The sequence below is a fragment of the Choloepus didactylus genome, chromosome 8, assembly GCF_015220235.1.
Source record: "Choloepus didactylus isolate mChoDid1 chromosome 8, mChoDid1.pri, whole genome shotgun sequence".
In the NCBI taxonomy this organism is placed as follows: Eukaryota; Metazoa; Chordata; class Mammalia; order Pilosa; family Megalonychidae; genus Choloepus; species Choloepus didactylus.
The window spans coordinates 88900711-88922944 of record NC_051314.1 but is presented as its reverse complement, the minus strand read 5'-3'; the positions used below and the strand labels follow the sequence as shown (position 1 = coordinate 88922944).

General features: G+C 53.6%; 1 protein-coding gene across 2 annotated transcripts in view; it reads right to left on the bottom strand.

The window, feature by feature from the left end:
• The window catches only part of HDAC7 (histone deacetylase 7), a 34359-nt gene extending 27983 nt beyond the window's left edge, over positions 1-6376 (bottom strand). For both annotated transcript variants that reach the window (XM_037846525.1, XM_037846527.1), the window contains exon 1: positions 6252-6376. In XM_037846525.1, the coding sequence (XP_037702453.1) occupies positions 6252-6270 (19 nt within the window). In that variant the 5' untranslated portion in view covers positions 6271-6376. The remainder of the gene's footprint in view (positions 1-6251) is intronic.
• Positions 6377-22234: the final 15858 nt, after the last annotated feature.

Below are 22234 nucleotides of genomic sequence, written 5' to 3'. Positions count from 1 at the left end.
GCCCTAAAGGCCTGGGAAGGAAATTCCCATCCTGCGCTAGCACCCTTCCCTCCAGGCTCTAGAACCCGGGAGATGAAAACGGACTTCCTGGAGCCTGCGCTCAGCCCCTCCGCGTCGCTTCGGCGGGGTGGGGGTGGGGGTGCTGTGCCGGGCACCTCATCAGTGTCTCCACCATGACTCACTCATGGGACTCGGGGAAACACAACCCGGTGCGGCGGGCAAACACTGCCTGCCCTCCGCCCCGCCTCCAGCTCCCCGCCTCCACATTTGCTAACCGAAACCCGGCTGCTGCTATTTTTAACTCTCCAGCTCCCCCTTGCCTGGGGCTCCCCCCTTCACCTCCCCACCCCCTGCCCCAACCGGGTGCCACCAGCCTGTCATCCTGAGAGCAGTCCTAGAACCTGAACGCCCCGAAGGGCGCAGCGGGCGCCCCGGACGTGCCGGCTTGTGGGGCAAGCAAAACAAGACGGTTACAAGCCAGTCGCCGAATTCCCCCGCCCCGGACTCTTTCCGAACCTGCCGCTCCCCGCCTGCCCCACTTCTCCCTGCCATCCTGGGAGCTGGGGAGTTGGGGAGCGGGGCGGGGGTGGGGTGCCTCGGACCTCACAGGCTGGGGTTGCTGCAGGAGCCAGAGTGAGGCTGCTCCGAAAGGGCACTGCAGGGAGTCGAGGCAGGCTCCCCACGGGGAATGAGGAACCCGGAGCGCAAGGCCAGGCTCCCCAAGTCAAGGTTTTTCTGACGACCAAGGGTTTCCAATTTCTGCAGGCAATGTGGAAGTAAAAGGAAGTGGTGTGGAGGGGTGGGGATGCTGAGTTTAGCCCAGGGTGCTTCTCCTTAGGGGAAGTTGCCTTCCCATTCCTCCTGATGTCAGGCCTCTAAGGAAAGGGCTGTCTGGGGGCACCTTCCTACAGCCTGCAGGCCTGGGTCCCCCAGGGGAGGTTACCTGGGGAAGAGGCTGGGGGTAAGAGTGTGAATGCTGTTGGCCCAGTGCAGGAACTTCACAGCCCAAGTTGCTGATGTGAAAATTAACCTCCTAAAAGAGGTCAAGGGGCAGGGCCGCAGGTGTACTGGAGGGGTGGGAGTGGCTGTCCTCCTAGCATTACATAGAATTGGCTGCTTGAACCAGACCCATCTGCCCCTCTGGTCCAAGGACCTAGGAGGGATGCTGGAGAACCCAGGCAGAAGGCCAGGCCTGGGCCCAGGTTCTCATCCTCACCCTCTCCCCTGCCCTGGGCCCCTGCTCGGCTGCACTCAGCACCTCCGGCCCCGGCCCCTCCCTCCAAATCCAGCCCTCCTTTCTGGTTCTGTCCTCTTTTCCAAGGCCCAGAGCCCCTCTGAGCCCCAACCCTCTCTCCTCAGTGATTCCTGAGCCAGGTAAATCCCAGTGGCCACAGAGGCAGCCAGGCTAGACCCGGAGAGGAGGGACTTGGCACAGGAGTTCCCCAGGTAGGGAGATGGGGAGGAAAGGAATGAGGTGGGAGGAAGGTGAGGCAGGAGGGTCTGGAATGGGGTGGGGCTTAAGAGCTCCTGGAGAGAGTCTGCCTCTTCCCACTAGGCCCTGCACTCAGCGGGTTCCCAGGAAGGAAGGCCCCGTAAAGGAAAAAGTATGCACCCTCAAGCAATGGAGGAGCCTCAATTTCAGCCCTATTCCACTCCTCCTCTGTCTTCCTCTGCCAATGTTTGGGGGCTGCTGAGGAGAGAAGACCCTGCTACCGTCCATGCCAAGCAAGAGGCTGGCAATTCAGCTGGAGCCCTCTGCCCAGGTACTCCATCTGGCTCCAGGCAGGTTGCAAGCATGGCTCAGAGGCACTGAGGGCTCACTTCTAGCCTGGGGAGGTGAGAAGACTTCAATGTCTCCTTCTCAGAGAGGTCTACCCTGGCCACCCCAGCTGAAGAAGCCCCATCTTGATATTCTTTACTGCTGTACCAGGTTCATTTCCTTCTGAGGGCTTATCAAAATGTGTAACTATATACATACACTCATTTCTTTACTTGCTTACTTGTTAATGTTTGTCTCCTCCACTAGAGTGGAAGTTCCCTGAGGTTAGAAGTTCTGCCTGTGTGTTCACCTTGTATCAGGCACACAGCAAGGCTCCACAAGTACCTAATGAATGAAGCAGCAGCTGACTGGTTTAGTAAATGGGGCTCCCGGTTTCCCAACAGCGCCTTTAGGGTTGCTGTTCAGCGGTTTCAGGATTTCCCTCAGAGAGGAGGAAGCAGGATGTCACCAGAAGAGAAAGATCAGGAAGGTTAGGACCCCAGGGGAAAGAGGAGGCCCCAGTCAGCACCCATGCCAGCCCCATCTGGCCCATTCCATTCCACTGACATGGATGTGCATGCACCTGCACCCACCCGGGATGCATGGGTGACTCTCCTGGACAGGGCTTGAAGGGTTGAGTTTGTCTTGGTTCTTCCTCTTAATAGCCCTGTGACCTTGGCAAGCCTCATACCTTCCATGGGTCTCAGTGTCTTCCAAAGAAAGAATGAAGGGGTTGGCCCAGAGTGGTGGTCCTCAAACACAGCCTTGCACACCAGACTCACCTGAGGCGCATGTTGAAATCCAGATTCCCAGGCCCCATCCCTGCAGATTCTGACTGAGTAGGTCTGGAGTGGGGCCTGAGGATCTTTATGCGCTCCCCAAGTCACTCTGAAGCAAATGGCCCAGAAGTTGGCATTTGAGGACCACGGCTGAGATGGTGCTTTTCAACCAAGAACTGGACAACTATTAAAAAGCCACTCCTGCCCACGTGTAGATGCCCCCAAACATGTCCATATACTCCACACAGAGCCATAAGTTGCAAAAAGTGCACACTGCACAGATCTCACACGACTTTACCATACATATGAATATTCCAAAAAACACCCAACTCGGAGCTGCAGCATGGGTCACATTGCCACAGAACCACACACATCTACATACACAGCCCAGGGACACATGCACCCACCACACACCTAGTGTTCACACACACCCCTTGCATGTATACCCACACTAAACAGACGCTATCCTGAATTTATTTTGTCTCTGGGATCGGGTCCAGGACCAAAGGAGTTATGCTCTGCTAATGAAAACATCCCTCCTGCCTCTGCCACCCCCACCCCTACCCCTTGCCCCAGGCAGCATGCTCTTTCAGTGGGTGGGAAGAGGGGGAGAAGGCTGATAGAGGAGGGCAGTGGAGAGATGAGATGAGGGGAATTAGTGGCTGACGCCAGCCACTCAGGGTGCCCAGAGCCCTCCCCAAAGCCCAGAGCCTCTCTTCCCCTTCCCCTTCCCCTTGGGAGATGTAAAATGACCTCCACCCAGCTGGCAGGTCAGTGCTCACTCAGACCACTCTCCCAGATTCCCAGGCCTGGTCCCAGGGAGCCCAAAGGGTTAGGGTGGTGGCTAGACCTGGGAACTCCTCCTCTAATACTCAGGCCTCTAAGGAAGGGGCTGTCTGGGGGCACCTTCCTGCAGCCCGAGAGCCTGGGTCCCCCAGGGAAGGTTACCACAGAAACGGGGGTGGAAATATTACAGGGAAACACAATACCCGGCAGGGTCACCTGCTGACCGAGCTTCCTGCTGCGTTGCCCACCCCCACTCCCCAGCCCATCGCCCTCCTGGCCTCTTCCCCAGCCTCAGCCTGGGCCTTCTGGCCAATGCTCGCCTTCCTACATCCTTGGGGTTGGGGAGGCAGTCTTGTGCAGAAACCCTGCCCCTCGATGGTTCCAAACAACAACATCAGACATGGTCCAGAACTGAGTCCCCCACTCCTAATCCATACTACCCTCCACCCCCATCACTACCACAGGAAATCAAAGCTTCCTGCCCCAGAGGAAGTGCCCCATCTAGTGAACAAATCCAACACACACAAATGCACAGTCCTGGGAGCGTCAGGGAAGACAGATGCCCTCCCCCCACCTCCATGCCTGACTTCAGCCATACCCCACATCCCACTGGAAGCCCCAGCTGAAGCCTGAGTGATTACAGGCCAGGGCCCAGGCAGGAGAAGGCCAGGAGAATGGCACCAGCAGAGTTAGCACATCATGGCCTGCCATTCCCTAGCTGGGTGACCCTGGGCCTTGCATTAAGTCATCCTTTGCCAACTTCAGAACTGACCATCTCTTAATGAAAGGCTAGGAGAAAGAAGACGAGGAGGTGGGAGTTACATAGGCTTCTGCCTTCTAGGTCCTTGGGCAATAATGCCCACAGCTACAAGAGGATCCCCATCACCCCCCACCCCACCCCCCCAATCAGACACGAGTTTTCAAAGGGTTTTATGTCAAGATTGAGGAGGGGCAGAGGAAGGGAACAATCCCTCTTATGCCCAGAAGCCACCAAGGACTAAAGCTGAGGTCTGTTATCTTGGGGAAGTGTGTGTGTGTGTGTATGTGTAATAATAGCCCCCATACCTCACACTGATTCATCTCTTTATAGTCAGCAGTGCTCTGGGAAGTGCACTTGGAATTTTCTCCCCATTTTATTGATGGGAAAATTGAGCTTCCACAACAAAGCACAATGACCAGCTTGGATTCTAGGCAGTACAAGACCTGGAATGCAACTTTCCAGGCCTCAGGATCCCAGTTTAAGACCTGGTGGTCAGAGTGACACCCACCCAATGTAGTCTCAAGCACAGGAGCACAGAGGCCTCTGGAGGACAGTGCCCCAGGCCCATTCTAGATGTAACACGAAGAAAAAAGGCCCTGTCAGAGCAAGAAGTATCAGGGGGCTTAAGGCAGGGGAGGAGGAGTCCTAGTGGGTCCAGGACCTGGTTCCAGGGTACATCACAGCAGGGTGCTGGTTTGTGCCTCAGTTTCCCTCAGAAGTGACAGTGGAGAAGATGTAAATCACTTAGTGATCAGGGTAGGCAGAGAGCGAAATGAGAAGCAATGAACAAGCTGAGCAATGAGGAGCTAAGAGATGGTTTGCAGAAGCTGGAGAGGGGCCTGAGAAGGTATTCGGGTGGATATGAGAAGAGAAGGGTGTCTGGCAGTCTAAGCCACTGCAGGGACCTGGCCTGTGGGGCCCTGTTGGGAAAAAAGGGGCCACTGATGTGCCCCCTTGGAGGAGAGGGGGACTGGATCACAGTTGCGTAGCTCAGTGGCAGGGGTCTTGAGGACAGATCTGGGGCTGGTAAGTCTAGATGTTGAGTTCCTAGCAGGGTCGCTGAGGGACAATGCCCCATGCTCACCCTAGGAACTGGCAGGCAGAGCTGGGCCTCAAGCAAATCTCGAGTAGGGGTGTGGGGAAGGATGGGCAGCAGCAAGGCAGCCAATATCCAGATGCGGTGTGGGGGGGGGGGAGCCTCTGGGTATGCAGGACAGCCAGCAGAGACAACGTCATGCCCTGGACTTGTGGGAGGAGCAGTAATGGCTGGAGAGGTCAGACCCCAATGGGCAGCCAGAGGGAAGGATATAGGGGTGCCAACAGCTGGTTTGCCTGCAGGCAGGCCCCAGAGGGCTCTCCTTCAGTCCACAGGCCTATGAACTGTGGTTGGAGGAGCCCCGCTCAGCTACCAGTTTTGCCGCCCGCTCTCACACTTCCCGGCACCAACAGACTCCAGACCTCGGGGGTGCACATCCTGCCCCCTACCCCTTAGTACCCAGCCTGTGGTCTCCCACCTTCCCGCACCTCTGCCAGTACTTCCACAGCTCACTTGGGCGCAGGTGTCTCTCCACCCTGACGGGTGAGCACGGGTGGGAACCGCTGCACAAAAAAAGCTCCTTGCCGAGGACCCTCCCTCCAGGGAACCGATTTCCCCGCCGAAGGGTCGGGGTAGGGCCCTGCCAGGTTTCGCGGGATGGGGGCGCTGAAGTCCAGGCCCCTAAGTCCGGCCCCAACTCATTGGGTCCTGCCCTTTGCCCTCCCGCTTCCAAACCTTCCGCTGCGGAGCACCGCCCCCTCCCCGGTTTCCCGGCTCGTCTTCCCGGGGAATGGGGGTAATAGGACGCCGGGCCCACGCACCGGCGGCCCAAGGGCCTCCGATTCCCTCCCGTGGGCCTGTCGCTGCCCCGGGGCGGGCGGATGTGGGCGCCCCACAGGAGGCCCCGAGTCCTCCGGCCCCGGAACCAGCCCCGGCCGGGAGCCTGCCAGAGCCCCGCGGAGCCGGGCAGGGCGGGCGGGGGCCGCGCACCGGGCCGCGCCGGCAGAGCCGGCCGGAGCCCGAGCCGGAGCCCGAGCCGGAGCCCGAGCCCGTGCAGGCGGGCGGGCGGGCGGGCGCTTGAGTGCCGCGCGCAGGGCGGGGCGGGGCGGGGGGCGGCCGCCCAGTACTCACCAGCGCCGGGGCTGTGCATCCAGGGGCCGGGGCCCTCAGAGCGGGGGGCTCATGGCGGGGCGGGGGGCTGGGGCGCCGGCCTCACATCCCCCCAGTCGCCAGAGGCTGCAGAGCGACTGTGAGACGGCGAGAGGAAGGGAGGGGGCCGGGAGGGGGAGGGCCCTGGCAGCCCGGCCGGCCGGGTAGGATGACAATGGAAGGAAATGCTTTATCTGAGTCTGAGAGCGGGCCAAGGGGGAGGGGAGGGAGGGGGCAGGCGCTCGCGGGCCTGGGACACACCACCCCGGCAGACACTGCACAGCGCGGCGCAGAGGCGGGCCGCAGACAACACCGCGCCGTGGGGGAACCGGCGCCGAACCCGGAACGCCGGGCCGCAACTCCGACCCGCGAGCGGCCGCCGCGCTCCCGCCGACCGTGAACCGCGACGCGCTGACCAGCCCACAGTTCGCAGAAACCCAGATACCTGAGCGCACGCACACTTGGAAACACAACGTACACGAGCATACATCCATGTTTACACAGGGGCAGCATCATTTACACAGACGCACACTCCAGGCACGGGCCCCCGCGCACAGACCTACACCCACGTAGAGTCCACAGGCAAACAGCTGCACATAGGGACAGTTGGACACGCGTGGAGTCTTCTGTCCCACGCAAGGAATCACAGACGGATAACCCCCCTCCCCCCGACATACACACGCACAACTTGCCTGAGGAAAGTTCCAGGATCTGATTTGAATCACTGCCCAGCCCTCCCTCACTGGCAACCCCCCCCTACCCCCAGCCCCTGCTGAGGGGAACAGAAGGGTCCAGCCTGTTCCTAATAAAAGAAAAAGGGGGTGGGGTGGTACTGATTTTGAAAGTTTTCTTTTTTTAAAGAAATTTCTCAAGGGATTTCCTCCCCTCTTCTCCTCTTCCTCTCTTCCTCCCATTCCTCTCCCCCACAATCCCCCTCCCCCCCCCCCGCTGGTCCCTATGAGTCAAACTTCAGCAATGTGCCCAGTGTCTCCCAGTGCATTACAGTGAATCACAGAAATGTTCCAGTCTGTGTGTCGGAATGCAGCCGCCTCCAGCCCTCCCTCAACTAATAAACTCAGCCCAGGGCCGGCTGTGCGCAGCAGCCCTCCCTGCCCCCCCCCCCACCCGTCCCCCTTTTAGCTGGACCAGAAGGTCAGATTCAGGGGTCAGGGACTGAGGACCTCAGCACTGTGCTTCACAGCCCGGCCTGTCAGCCGTGTCAGCCTCGGGCAATCTGCTGGGCCAGAAAACAGCGGCTCCTGGGAAGGCCCCAAACCCAGAACACTCGCTCTCCTGCTGCAGGAGGCGCCACTGCTGGAAGGCAGGGAGCAGTTTTCCTCTGGCCCATCTTTCCTCCCTCAAGCCTAGGAACCCCAGGAGTCTCACGGTTCTACAGAAGGAGAAACCGAGGCAGTGTCTAAAGGCAGCGCCATGTCAAATTGGAGAGAGTCTGCACTGGCTTAGGAAGCTCCGCCTTGTTGAGGGAGGACTTTTGACCGTAGGTTCATCTTTCCCTCAGGCACAGCACAGGCCTCACCTACCTGTTGCTACCTGGGATATTCAGCAGCTGACTTCCTACCTCAACCCCTTTCCTTGTCCAGAGCCCACTCAGCAGGCAGATCCAACCCCTCTACACTTAACTTCTCCTCATACATTCCTTTCCCTGCATCCAAGCCCTCCTACAATATGATACCCTGCTACCCCCCTCACCCTCTTTATTTCTTGCCTTTCTTCTAACCAGTGCCTCCTGGTACTTAGTGCTCAATACTAGTTGCTGTCATTTGCTATTATTATTTCAGCCGAACTGGATTGCTGGTGGCTCTGCATAATGTCCTCACACTTTCCTACTCTCTTGCCGTGGCTCCTGATGTTCCTTCCAGAATGAATGTCCCCCACCCCCGCCCCAGTCCCTTTCTCCACCTGTTGGAATCTTTCCAATCCTCAAGATCCATAGCCTAAACCACCTTCTCCAGGAGGCTCTTTCCCTGATTCCATAGCTAGGGGGACCCTTTCCTTCCCCTGAACGACCCAAAGACCATCCCAGCGCTTGCCGTTTTTCCTCCGTGCATTTACCCTCATCTACCTGGTCTGGTTGTCTCAACTCTCCTTCCCCACAAGTGTTCAAGAGGGGACATTCCCTGAGCCAAGCCACTGTCTGAGTCACGGGACATCCTTCCTGGTGCCTTGTTAAGCACCTCACATAGAATTCAAGCCTGGTGTGGGTACTTGTTGAATTGGGACAAGTGTCCATGGCCATCGAGGACTGTCCCCCAGCTAAACAACCACCATCACCACCTGAGCACCCCCCCACCCCCCCCAGTATATACTTGTTTCATGACTCTCCACATGGACTCTGCAGGACACATGTGCTTCTACCTCTGGTATGTTCTCCCCAGCCCTCACGGCCAAACCGGATTGCCCTCCTTCCAAATGCCTCCTGAATGCCTTCAGCCACCAGAAGAACGGCTTGGTTACTGCAGACCCCAACCTCTCCCCTGCTGTCTCCCTTCTGCAGTCCCACAATGCACCTCCCCCATAACCGGTCACTTCCCCCATCCCTGCCATATCCCCCAGGGCTCCTGTAGTTATGTCTGTGCTAAAGTCAGGCCCTTGTTTGATCATTTTTATTACGTGTATCAGTGCATTTGTCTGTGAGCCTTCTTTCTCTTTTTGACCTGATCATTGGTCTTTCTGCCCTATGTCTCCCCCTGCCTCTGTCTGTCCCCACAGTGCCCAGCACATGGCTTTCTACACACACTATGACTTACTGCCTCCAAAGTGGTGGACAGAGAGAAAGACGGCATGTGCGATCCACATCTGGAAAGCTGGACTGTGTCCCTCCTTCCCTTGCCAGCTTTACTTCCCACCCCCACCCCCCCACCACATGGCAAGTCGTACGCCAGTTTCTAAGTCACATGTCCCCTGCTGGGATATGTTAGAGAGCCCCTAAGAATTCTAAGGGACATGAGTCAGAAAAAATTCACCCGTTCTCTCTCTCCTCTGCTCTGGTTGCTTGGGGAAGCTTTCTTTAAAAGACTCTTGCTTCCAGGCCTCTCGCTAACTACTCACCTAGCAGAAGAGACTGTCCCAAAGGATGTGGCTTGGCTTCCTTGAGTCGTCCCTGGAATCTGTGGTCACTACAGAGCCTGAGGGCACCCTGTCTGCTTCCCTTTTGGGCTCTGGACCTACTCAGCCTTCTTTTCCTCCTTCTCTTCTGTTTTCCTTAGTTAGCTACCTTTTACTGACTGTTTACCATGTAGCAAACATTATATTACAAATATCAGGTCATTTATTTTAACAATAACTCTTGTTATGCTCATTTTATAGACTTGAAAACTGAGGCTCATGAAGGTTAAGAAACTGACCAAGCCACACAAGTGGTAATTGATGGGGCTAAATTCATTCATTCAACAAATATTATTAGTTGCCAGTATTCAAAGCCCCAAAAGTCATCTGGTCTAAACCTCAGGGATCTGAGACCACTCCTGTCCCACCTTCCAGATGTGATGGCTGTAGCCACAATCCCTTTACCCAGACCATACTTCTCCCACACCCCCCACAAAGCTGCCTGACAGCCACTGTAACCAATCAAAAAGTGCCCATTCCCCAAGGCCTGAGTGAGATCTACAAATGGACACACATTGCATTGGGTTGGGTTTGGCTTTGCATTCCAGTTTCTGGATATGGAATCAAGAGCTAATTCACAGGGTTTTGGACCTGCAGATTACTAAATGTGGCAGGTATCCCACTTTCAAATAAAGGGTTTTATGGGATCAGATATAAGAAGTAAAAGAAAGGAAGGAAGGGAGACAGAGAGCAAGAGAGGGAAGGAAGAGAGGAGGAAAGGGAGGAGGGAGGGAGGGAGGAAGGGAAGGAAGCTAATTAGTATTTTTTGAGTGTCTCTTACGTATCATACACAGTTCAAGGCCCTTTCACTTATATCTAATTTTTATCCCCATTGTTTCAGTGAGCAAACTAAAGCTTGGAAGGACAAAACGATTTGCCCAAGGTCATAGAGCCAGTAAGTGACTTATTCCCAAGTTTGTCTGATTCAGAGCCTGTGCAGTTTCTTCTAGCAGATCAAAACAATGGAGAAGCTGCTGCCAGGTCTCCTGCCCCCGTGTAGCCTGGTTATTTGAGGTCCCTATTGGTCTGTGCGTGACACACCAGATGCCAAGTTTCCTGCTCACTGACCCCGGCCATGCGGTCTCATCTCTTGGTTCCCAGCTTTCTCTGCTTCACGGCGCAGGCAGAATCAAAGGGACTGTGAGAGGATTCTGGAGATGGTGGGGAATGTGTGTGACTTTGAGGTGCAGGTGGGCAGACTCCCACCCGGGATTTCAGGGCCCGAGATAGGAGGTACCACGTGTTTCTGGGCCAGAATTAGATGGATAAATCAGAACAAGGTGGAGCCTTGCTATCAGTCCAAAAGGCTCATGTTGGGAGGGAGATGAAAGTGGGGACTGAGGAAGGTGGGGAGAAACTAAGCAAGTCCCCACCCCCTACCCCCCTATTCCCCCTACCTCCCTCCAATGTCAACAAAGGTGGTGTGGTTTCCCCTGTGGTCTGTTACCCTAGACACCTGCAGTTAGCAGTGTATGTGTATGTGCCTATGTGCCAGCAACGGGTGGGGGGGACACAGGGAGAAAATAATGGGACAGGATGAGGAGGGGCAGGAAGCCAAAGAGAGGCTCTCCTCAACCCCAAGATGGAGAGGGTACAATGAATGCAAAGCCCGGCAGAGGCCGTTCCCTTGGACAGTCTAGGTCCCCGGCCAGGACCACATGTAGAGAGCTAGAAGCGAGGTGCTGTGCGTATCCGGGCCCTGGGCTGGGAGTCAGGGGTCTTGTGCACTAGGCCCAGTTCTGTTATTAACTTCCTGGGTCACAGCTCTCAATGTCTCAGTTTCCTACTCTGTAAACTGGCAATAACCTTGGTTCCCTCCCTCACAGGGCTGCTCTGAGATCACATGGATGCTAGATGCCAATGTTTGTACCACAGTGAGTTTTAGAATTATTTTCTGATAATGTAAGAAATATTAGAATTCCTTATTCTAGCCCCCAAATAAACAACAACACACCCCACATCGTGGAGAGAAAGAACATTAAGGTCAAAAACAAAAACATGGCCTCTGGCCTCAGATTGATCACAACGCATGGAGGAAACAAGCACATAAAATATTTGAAAAGTTCTTACAAAGCCAACTATTACAACATCTCACTCACTATCTCGGTGATTTGAGCCAAGTCACAACCTCCCTGGGTCTCAGTTTTCTCATCTATCAAATGAGGGGACTGGTTTAGATCATCTCTACTTATTTCTCTAGGTCTAGAGCAGTTCCCCGATTCTGTTACTCCAGGTGTAAATGAATGCCTAGCAAAGAGGAAAGACCTGAGCAGATCCGGCAGAACAGGGCCTGATGAGGAAGGCAGGTTTTGAACTGGGTCTTGAAGGAGCCCAGAAATGTGATCAGTGGTGCAGTTTGCGGAGGAAGGGAGGGTGACATTCCAGGTAGAGAGAATGGCATGTGCAAGGGTGAGGCAAGGAAGCAGGGGGTGGCAAACAGATTAGCGGCTCAAGAATGAGGTTGGTGAGGACTGGAAGGAGCCTGGGGAGGAAGTTGGGAAAGGAGGGGTGGAAGGGGGCAGTCCCAAGGGCTGAAGCAGCTAATACGGGAAAGTGGGGGAGGAATATGGGTGGGGAGAGACTCTCTCAGCCCCAGACGTCTGCGCCAAAGCCCATCCAGCCAAACTCCACCCAGAACAGAGGGAGAGCAAGGTTCCACTGCCAAGAGGCTCCACCTACCAGGGAAGGCCCGTTCTTCCCTTCCTATCCCTCCCAGCCCCACTCCCAAACCCGAGGTAAGCAAGGGCTTCCTCTAACCAGAGCCTTGGTGATGATGGAAACAGATGGGGGCACCACCACACCGCCCAGTATCAATAATACCAGCTGAAAAAAAAATAATTGTAATGATGATGATGAAATAACTTCCCACCACCTGCCCACTGAGAAAACCCCACAGCAACAAAGCCTCTTGACGTGGCAAATCCATTTACTAGAATCTTTGCTCCCTGAGCTGCAAGAGCTTTATAGTCTATAGGGTCCCCCAAACTTTGCACTTTATCAAAATCACTTAGGAGAACCTGTGAAAAACGGATTCCTGGGCTCTATCACAGACCAGATCAAACTCGTTGCAGGGAGGGGGAGGTGGTGTTGTACCCAGGAATCTGTAACTCCCCAGATCATTCTAAGGTGTGGCTAGGTTTGTGATGCTCTGATCTAATCCAACCCTTTGTTTTACAGATGGGGAAACTGAGGACCAGAAGGGGAAATAGCTTGGTGGGGATGACATGGTTAATCGGTGATGGCTGACCCACCTTCTAGGTCAGTGCTCCTTTACACCCAGCACTGCCCAGCCCCGGAGATGCCCATGCCAACAGAGATTATCAGCAGGGAGGCAGCCAATGGACCCTATTCTAATTGTGAGCAAGAAAAAATTTGTCTGGGTTACCAAATGCCTTTCTGCAGCCAGCTCTCAATTACCTGCTCCAGTGGGCCCTTGCAGGGATGCTGTGATCCCACCCACTGGGGGGCTGTGGATTCAGCCTTGCTACCTGCAGCCAGTAGGATCCTCTGTGGCCCAGAGGCTATATTCACTTTGCTACAAATAATAATAATCTCTCTCTGGAGGCACCTACCACTGGCCCCAGAATCTCCAGGAGGGACCATTGAGGAGGTCCTGGCTTAATGACACTCACCTCCTTCCCTTTGGAGTGTCTTTTAGGGTGTGTTTAGATTATGCCCCATGTGCCAGGGCAGTGGAGGCAGGAAAGGGAAATGATTTGAGATGAAGGTGAAATGGGGCTGATGATGGCTAAGGAGCGCCACTGTACTCCTTTTCATCAACTCGTATTTCTTGATCTGAGCATCAACTCCATGTCAGGCACTGGGCCAGGCTCTCAGGCACAGAGGCAAAATAAGCCACAGTCCCTATTCTTGAGGAGTTCATCGTCCCCTGAGATGCAGGATGTAGTCTAAGAAAAGAACCTGGAGTGGAGAGAATTGTCAGAGAAGGGGCTTGAACGTCATGTGCTGTAAAGAGGATGATGGGTTCAGAGTCATAGAAGTTGACTCTGGAAGGGACGTGACAGACCATGGGATCGTTGGGGGCTAGGGAAGCGGTCCTGCTTTCACCTGCCCCCTTCTGTGCCCGGGTGTTCCAGGGAGGCTGAAACAGTGATTCTAGACATCTCTGCCCCATCGAGCCCTCACTCTAGCTTGGCCTGCATGGCTGGAGGTGGGAGGACAGAGGAGGCAGGGACAAGCCAGTCAAACAACACCTGGGCCCCTTGTTGGATGGGCCAGTGTTCTCTATGCTGCGATTTCAGGGGATCATTTAGAAGCCTGCAGAGGAATGGATACGGGAGGTGGTGGTGGACAGTGGTTAAGAGCAAAGATCTGGAGTCTGGCTGCTGGGGCTGGAATTTGCCACTTACCCACGGCCACATCTTGGGTACATTATCTGGCCTCGCTGAGGCTTGTTTCCTGTCTGAGTATGAAGTGTGTAACACATTAGGGTTGTTTGAGGACTCATGGGATCAGGATATAAAGTGCTTAGCACAGTGCCTGGCACACACTGAGCTCAGTTAGTATTAGAGCTTGAACGCCAACATTAGTAACAGAAGAAAGACAGCGTCCTGTCTCTCTCTGAGCATCAGTTTCCATCTAAGAATTATTTCTCAAAATAAGTACTGACCCATGTTATACAAAAGGATCCACGTGAGGTCTACAGCCCAAGCTGACCCTCCTGGGGCATGCAGGCTATGGGAACCTTCTCCAACTCTCCAGAGCCACCCAGGCATTGTCTCAGAGTTAAGGAAAGCCTGGACCAGCCTATGGGGAAAGCCATACTGACCGGAGAAAGGGTCTTGCCTCCTCTCCCAAATTCTGGCACCACACATCTGGAGTGTTCCACACATCTGGCTGTGTCCCTGGGGCAATGGCCACAGCTGCTAACATTTGAGAGAAGAAAGATCCAGGGCCTGGGGGGCTATAAATAACTAAAAGGACCAGGGGGACAAGGTTGACCTTTGGGGGGTGGGAGCAGCTGGTGACTTCTCCCTCCCCACTTGGGTCCAGAGCCAGGGTTTTAGCAAAACAGGAAGAGGCAGCAGCAGCAGCAGCTGGGAAAGTAGGAGTGGCTCCCCTTCCCCCACTTGCCTGGGGCCTTCGGATCCCCGCCAGGACCTGGGAGAGGTGGTGTCATCTGGGCAGGGAGAGGGAGGGGCAGACCCATGGGCACTGTGGCCCAGCTCCCGGTGCCCTCCTAGGGCTCTGCCGGGACACAGAATAAGGGAGAATGAGACAGAGGGGAAGGGCAGCCCGACGGGTGTGCCCGCCACCCCAGGCCCCCTCCTGTTCACTTTCTCTTCCCCATCAGTGGGATAACAGGAAGGATAGGCTTTAGAAATGTAGCACAAGAAGTGCCTGCACACTCTGGAGGCCCAGGATCATGTCAAGGCCGCATCCATCCCTTCCCCCCTCCCAGACTACAAGTGGATGAGCCTAAGCCCAAGAAAGTAGGAGAGAGGGCTTTAGACAGGGAGAACAATCCAGGGCCTGGCCCAGGAGGAATGCTGGAGAACATTCCCATGAACCGTTGAGGTGAAGAGATCCAATGCTCTGGGGTGGCTCTGGGTGACTGTTTCCCCAGAATAACAGGGCATCTATGGAGATGATCTCAGGAGCCAAGCCCCAGCTCAGATAGCCTTATGAAGTCAAGGACTGAAGGAACTACCCAGGAAATGTTGCTTTGCTTTGCTTTGCTTTGCTTTGCCTGGAGGAGACTGGCCACTTGGAATCTATCCTGCAGCCATCTGCTGGAAGTTTGGCTGACCCACATCTTCTTGGGGTCTGTACCTCTATCTGTCATGGCCTGTCATTCCAGCGGTGCTTGCCTCCTCAGTCCGGAGTCCCGGGTTTCACCCACTGGGAGGGTAAAACCAGCACCATTCAATAGAAACATAATGTGAGCCACACATGTAACTTCAAATTTTCTAGTAGCCACACTAAAAAAAGTAAAGATAAGCAGGTGAAATTAATTTAATAATTCTTTATCTAAACCAACATATCTAAAATATAATCATTTCAGCCTGTAATCAATGTAAAAATTATTAATGAGATATTTTATGTTCTTTTCCATACCAAGTCTTTGAAATCCAGTGTGCATTTTATACTTATAGCCCATTTCAGTTTTGACTAGCCACATTTCAAATTCTCAGTGGCCAAATGTGGCCAGCAGCTACTGCCCTGGACAGCACAGGTCTAGATGACTTTGTGGCTTAACTGCTTTTTCACCCTTTCCAGTCCCTTGCTGGGAAGGAGGTCCAGGAAGTGGAGGACGCCACTGAGGTCAATGTGAAGGGTTAATTTGCTCTAGGAGGGCAGCCACTCCCTTTGGCTTTCAAGCTTCTGTCTCTGGACCTGGAGCCAGTTCTGGTATATGGGCAAGCAGGGAAATGGAGTCACAGGACAGCATTTTCCCCAACATCTGGCCTTCTCCTCTCTTCCCACCCCTTGTCTGCTGAGCTGAAGGTCGATAGAATCTCATTTCCGGTTCAGGTACACCAGCCTCTGTCCCCCTCTATCCCCATCCAAATACAACCCAAACCCTAGAGGTATTCAGGTAGCAGAGTCAGGGAAGGTGAGAAGAAAAGCAGATTTGGAGAGAAATACAGAATTGAGCTGTGGGCATGTGGAGTTTGAGGGCTGGGGGGATAATCATGGGAGATAAGTGGCCGGTTGCTATCTGGAGCTAAGAGGCAAGAAGGAGAAATAAAGATCTGGGGGTCCTCAGTGGGAGCTGAAGTTGTAGGAATGGATGAGATCACAAGGGGTGGGGGGTTGGGAAAGAGAGGTGAGGAGGGAAAGACAGGGAACCGGAAGTGTGCTAAATATAGAAACCTGAGAAAACAAAGATTTCAGGTGAGCAGAGGGGTAGAAGCCAGAGAAGGAGGCCGAGAGAGGGAGCTTTCGGAGATTTCAATGAAGCAGGAGAAAGTTCCATGTCAAAATCCAAAGTGGGAAAGACTGTCAAGAGGGAAGGATTTGCATGCAATTGCAATTGACAGTGCTTTAAAATCATTCCTACAGAGACAGTTCCCACAAATTGATAAGAAACACTAAAACAGCAGTAGACTCAAGTTCAAAGCCCAGAAACAGACTTTTCAGGGAAAGAGGAAACACAGCTAGTAAGCAAAGGTGGAAGAATATGCAACCTGATTGTAATCAAAGAAATGACAATTAAAACAGGATGAAGGTAGGTGCCATTTTCAAACATCAGCGAGAGTGAGGCAAGGTGTGTACGTTAGTGGTAACGGCGTAACCTCTTTTGAAATCATTTTGACAATGTATGAAAAAAAACCTCTAGGCTCAATAACCCCACTCTGGGAAATGTACCTTAAACTGGATTTCAAGAACCAAAATTCGGGGAAGGGAGAGAATATGCATATAATAATGTTAACCAGCACATTCTTCATCATACGGAAAATTAGAAAAAATTTGAACACCTACAATTGGGAAAATGTGAGTTAAATTATGTTTCCACTTAATAGAAAATGATGAAGCTGTTAAAAAGATGAAAAAGATGTTTACAATTGCAACGTGGCATCATAGGAGAATACAGATTTGTGCATGCTCTGTGTTGGTAACTGTATGACAAAATACATAAGCATGGAAGAAAAGACAGAGAGGAAATGACATGCCATACACAATGATTATGTAGGGTGGTGTGGTCAAAATTGTGAAGAGTTGTGGAGAGTGGGGATGAGGGCTGGATGTCAGTGACAACCTTACTGAGGTCATGAATTCATTCATCTAACAAATGTTTGTTGAGCTCCGTGTTGTCGTGTCGCTGTGAATATCAGCTCTGCATTGTCCTGATAGGAGTAAAGCCCACTTTGGGGGGCACTGGGCAAGTGCTCACCCCAAACTCCCTGTCTGGATTGCAGGGTGATCTGACCACTGGAGGCTCCTGGGGCTCCGTTAGCTCCACTGCCAGGGCTGAGGGTAAGACCTTGTCCTGAGCCTGGAGGGGCAGCCTCCCGAAGGCAGGGCCCAGGGAGGAAGAGAGCAGGCTCTGGGGGAGGGGGCCAGTGGCCACAGGGAGGTTGTGTGGGGCTCCCCAAGGAGCTTCGGGGATATGAGGGCCACTCTGCTCTGGGGGAGGGGTTGGCAGGCTGTGGTCGGCCACCTGCTGTTTCACATCACCCCAAAGGTGACAGGGATGTGTGTGGGTCATCACCTCCGCCGCCCCCCACAGGAACTCTACCTGAGCCCCCACCTACAGGCACCATCCGGCCTGGGCAGCCTCCTGCTCCTCCCCCCTCAGCTCTTCCTACAACGACACACTGGGGCCTTGAAATAACACATCTTTATTTACGCCATCATTTCCACATAATTTGCCTATGATTCATTTGTTGTCAAGAGGCATTACAACTTCCAGCCCCTGCTCCCAGGCGAGCATCAGTCCTTGCCTCACTCAGCTTCCCATGGTGTCTGACCCAGCTCTTGCCCCATCCTGGCCCCCTGAACCCCTCTATCTCCCCAGCAACCCCGCCACACACACACACCTCCTCACCCCTCCACCCCCCCAACCCCTGTCTCAGCACCTCTGCCCCACAAAGGGGACCCACCCCAACCTCTTCCCTACTTGGCCTCTCAAGCGGAGGGCCTGGGGCACACCCTCTTCCCCAGCATGGACCCTGGCCTGAGCAAGGCCCTGCGGGAAGGTCTGGAGCCTTGGGATTGGGATGACCTCACAGGAGCAGGAAGCCCTGGAAAAGGGAAGGAGCTTCTCTTTGCCCAGAAGCAGCAAGCTGCGGCACCCAGCCCTAGAGGCAGCCTCCCCAAGCCCCTCACTCCTCAGCTGGATTTTCCTCACAACTCAAGGCCTGGTGCCTGGGTCCCTCCCCCTCACTGTGCTGCCCACTGGCTACAGGGGTATAGAGTTTCCACACTGTGTGTGTTGGGGGTGAGGAAGAGCTGTCTTCTCACACCCTCACTACCCAGTAAGGCCTAGGGGGCACCTTCCCTGCCCTCCCCAGAGGAATCTAGGTGAGTCAGGGAGCTAGAGGGAGGAGGGCAGGGGAGGAAGAGGGCAGGGGGCGAGGAGGGGGCTGCTGGGAGCCGGGTTGAGGGTGAGGGGAGCTACTGTGGTTGGGTTATCTGATGTGAAGAGCCAGGTGTGCAGCTTTGGGGCTCCGGGGGTGGGGGAAGAGCAGCCTGAGAAAGAGGCAGAAACTTCCGAAGTGGTGGGGAGACACAGAGAGTCAGAGGCACGAAAGAAAGACGGAAGGTGGGACGAGGAAAGTAGCACTGAGTCACGGGGAAGATTTAGGGAGACTCCGCCATCTCTCCCCTCAAAGACTGCTTTTCCCCAAAGCTCTGGAGACCACCTTGGAGTAGCAGTGGTGCAGAGTGCTGACCCTGGTCCTAGGTCTAGCTAGGACCTTTCACCCCTGCCCTCCTCTGACCCTGCTCCCAGAGAAACAGGCAACCTCCTCAATGCTGCATGGCGGAGGTGGCAGTGGCTGGGGTGGGGGACTTGGGGGGGGGGGCAGTGGAGATGAGGGTCCAGGCTTATCTGTGAATCAGAGCAGTTGGAGACAGTTGAGGGTCTGTAATCTCGGTTGAGGGCTGACGGGTGGAGGAGGCTTTGCAGGAGGAGATAATGGGACGGAGCAGAGCCTGGAGTGGAGTGCCAGGCGCCCCTCAGCAACATCTCCACCACCGGCTCCTCCTGCCGGCACCCTGGAGCTGAGGAGTGAGCAGGGCCATGGGCACCACAGGTTGGGCCAAGAAGCCCACTGTCCTCACAGCCTGGCTGTGGTGCCAGCTCAGTTCCTCACAAGAGGGACCCACCTTTGAGTCCCAATGTTCATCTCTTCCAACTCTGACTTGAGGCTGGGGGTGCTGTGTCCCTTTCAATTGCAAAGGAGAAGATACCTGGTTAGAAGACAAGCTCCCCAGATGAAGATGAAAATTATAATAATAAAGGCTGCTCTCTACTGTGTGCCAGAGACAATTCTAAACACTAAATATTAACTTATTTAGTCCCCACAATAACTATGAAGGAAATACCATTATTATTCTCGCTTTGTAGATGAGAGACCCAGAGAGGGTACACAAATTGCCAGTGGTCCCACGGCTAGTAAGTAGGACAGCCTAATTTCAAATCCTGCCCCCAACCCCGTGCGGTTTCTGCTGCTAACTGCTGCCCCGGACAAGGCCCTGCCAGGCACCGTGCTCCATTCTTCAAGTTATCTTCATGAAGAAGTGGTGTCCCCACTCACAGATGAAGAAACGGAGGCTCAGAGAGCTTGAGCATTTCCTAAGAGATGCTATCAGGAATCGAGGATGACCGTGGCCTCAGTCACAACACTCTGTTTCTCCCAGAGCTGGGGAGTGGGGTGGGGGCAGAGGGGGGCTCTGAGAAGGCTGCATAGTAGGAGTAGTGGCGATAAGAATTTGCTGAATGAATGAACAGACAACGGTCATCTTCCAAGGCAAAAAGATTGCAGAAGCCACTGATATCCTCCCCAGCCACACCTCTACCACCTCAAGTCCTTCCTGTCAACACAGCAGAAGGCAGGACGCCCCTTGGGGTGGGGTCCCTATCAGGGAGGAAGTGGAGCTGTCTTCTCCCCCATCCCCTTTATCTCTCGGTCCCAGGGCTGCTCCGCAAACCCCCCTCCCTGCCGCTCCCCTGCCACTCCTGGATGGAAGATGGTAAGAAATTTAAATCAGTGGCGACTGGAAGTGGGGCTAGAGGAAGCAGAGGAAACAGAAGGGCCATCAGGAAGGATTCCCTGTTGCTCTCAACCTGGTGCTCGCAGTCCTGGCAGGCTAGGCTGCCTCTCCTGATAGGCTCCTTGATCTATCTGGCTGTCCTGGTGGGCAAATGGAGGAAGAGTTGCTGGGCGCTGACCCTGTCAGGGGCCCCTGTCCTCACCTTAGGCCTGGCCCTGCATCGACTGCTGCAAAGGTTTACAGGTGTCTGCAGGATTGTTAGACAGGATTGGGTCAGGGTGGCATGGGCCAGTCCATAGGCCCAGTAGGATTCTGGATTCAAGTTAGAGGGCAATGGGGAGGCCCATGAGCTAAATAAAGGCTGTCGGTCTGGGTGTTCCGGTTTGCTAATGCTGCCGTTATGCAAAAATACCAGAAATGGACTGGCTTTTATAAAGGGGTTTATTTGGTTACAAAGTTATAGTCTTAAGGCCATAAAAGTGTCCAAGTTAAGGCGTCAACAATAGGGTACCTTCACAGAAGAATGGCCAATGGCATCTGGAATACCTCTGTTGTCTGGGAAGGCATGTGACTGGTGTCTTCGTCCTTTGCTCCCAGGTTGTGTTTCAAAATGGCTTTCTCCCAGGATGTTTCTCTCTAGACATCTGGGGGTATTCTCTCAGTTTCTCCCAAGCAAACTTTGGAGTAGCAAAAATCTACTTCCAATGGCTGTCTTCAAAAATGTCTCTCTTGGATACAGCAGTGAGCTGGTTCTGTCTGAGCTCTTATAGGGCTCTAGTAAACTAATCAAGGCCCATGATGAAAGGGTGGGGCCACACCTCAATGGAAATGATCTAATCAGAGTTATCACCTACAGTTGGGTGGGTCACATCTCCATGGAAACAACTTAATCCAAAGGTTCCAACCTAATCAACACTAATATGTTTGCCCCAACAAGATTGCATTAAAGAACATGGCATTTTGGGGGACATAATACATCCAAACCAGCACACTGGGCTACCTGTGATTTCTTCATTTTCCTCCAAGGCATGGATGCCCGCCACCCCAGAGGTGGCTGGAACTTCTTTCTACCTCCTTTCGGCATCTAGTATCCAGGCAGCAATGCCTTTCTTCCCCGAGTCCAGCTCAGGTGGAATTTGCAGAACAATCCAGGCTGGTATTTAATACTTAATCCACCCCTCCTTGCATCTCCTAGATCAGATATCCCTGGATCCCTGAAGTTGGCTCAGATCTGGTCTAATTCTATAAGACCAGATTCTAATTCTACAAGAGTGGGACTATTGGGTCCCAAGGAGGGAGGTGCTGTGGAAACATTGATCATTTCCCCAAATTCCTGTGGATACCTGGGTCTTTCCAATTACTCTCTTCCCCTGGGGCTCAATCTCTCATCAACCACCCTTATTCTTCCTTAGGTAGGTAAGGTCATGAGCAACTGAGCCCAAATGTTTCTGGTTAAGGCGCTGATGGCAACCTACAGGAGGACATAGTCTTTGGCTCTCAGTCAACACAGTAATCTATGATTTGATGAGCACATAGATGGTTTGCAGGCCTAATTTTTGAAGGATGCAAAGTCGGGAGGGATGGTCAGAATATTGGATGACAAAATGAGAATTCAAAAGATTTGAGGAGCCTATGACGGGGGATAAATCATATCAGAAAAAGCTGTACCAGGGATAAATGCAAAGTTCCACAATTTGGTCTGTATTAGTTAGGGTTCTCTAGGGAAACAGAATCAGCAAGAGATATCTATAAATATAAGATTTATAAAAGTGTCTCACGCAACTGTGTGTATGCATGAATCCAAATTCTGTAGGGCAGGCAGCAAACTGGCAACTCCAATGAAGATGTTCAATGAACTCCTCAGGCAGCGAACTGGCAACTTCAATGAATGTGTTTGATGAACTCCTCAGGAACGAACTGGCAACTTTGATGAACTCCTCAGGAAACGCTTTGCTGGTTAGTGGAAGAAGGAGTGAAGGTCCTCTATCTGTCTCGCTTAAAAGTCTTCAACTGATCGGATTAAATCCAGCTGATTGAATTCTCTCATTGTGGAAGACATGACCTTCGTTGATGTGATCAGTCACAGCTGCAGCTAACTGACTGATGATTTAACAAACCAGCCTTCTGGTTTATTAACCAGCCACAGATGTCCTTGC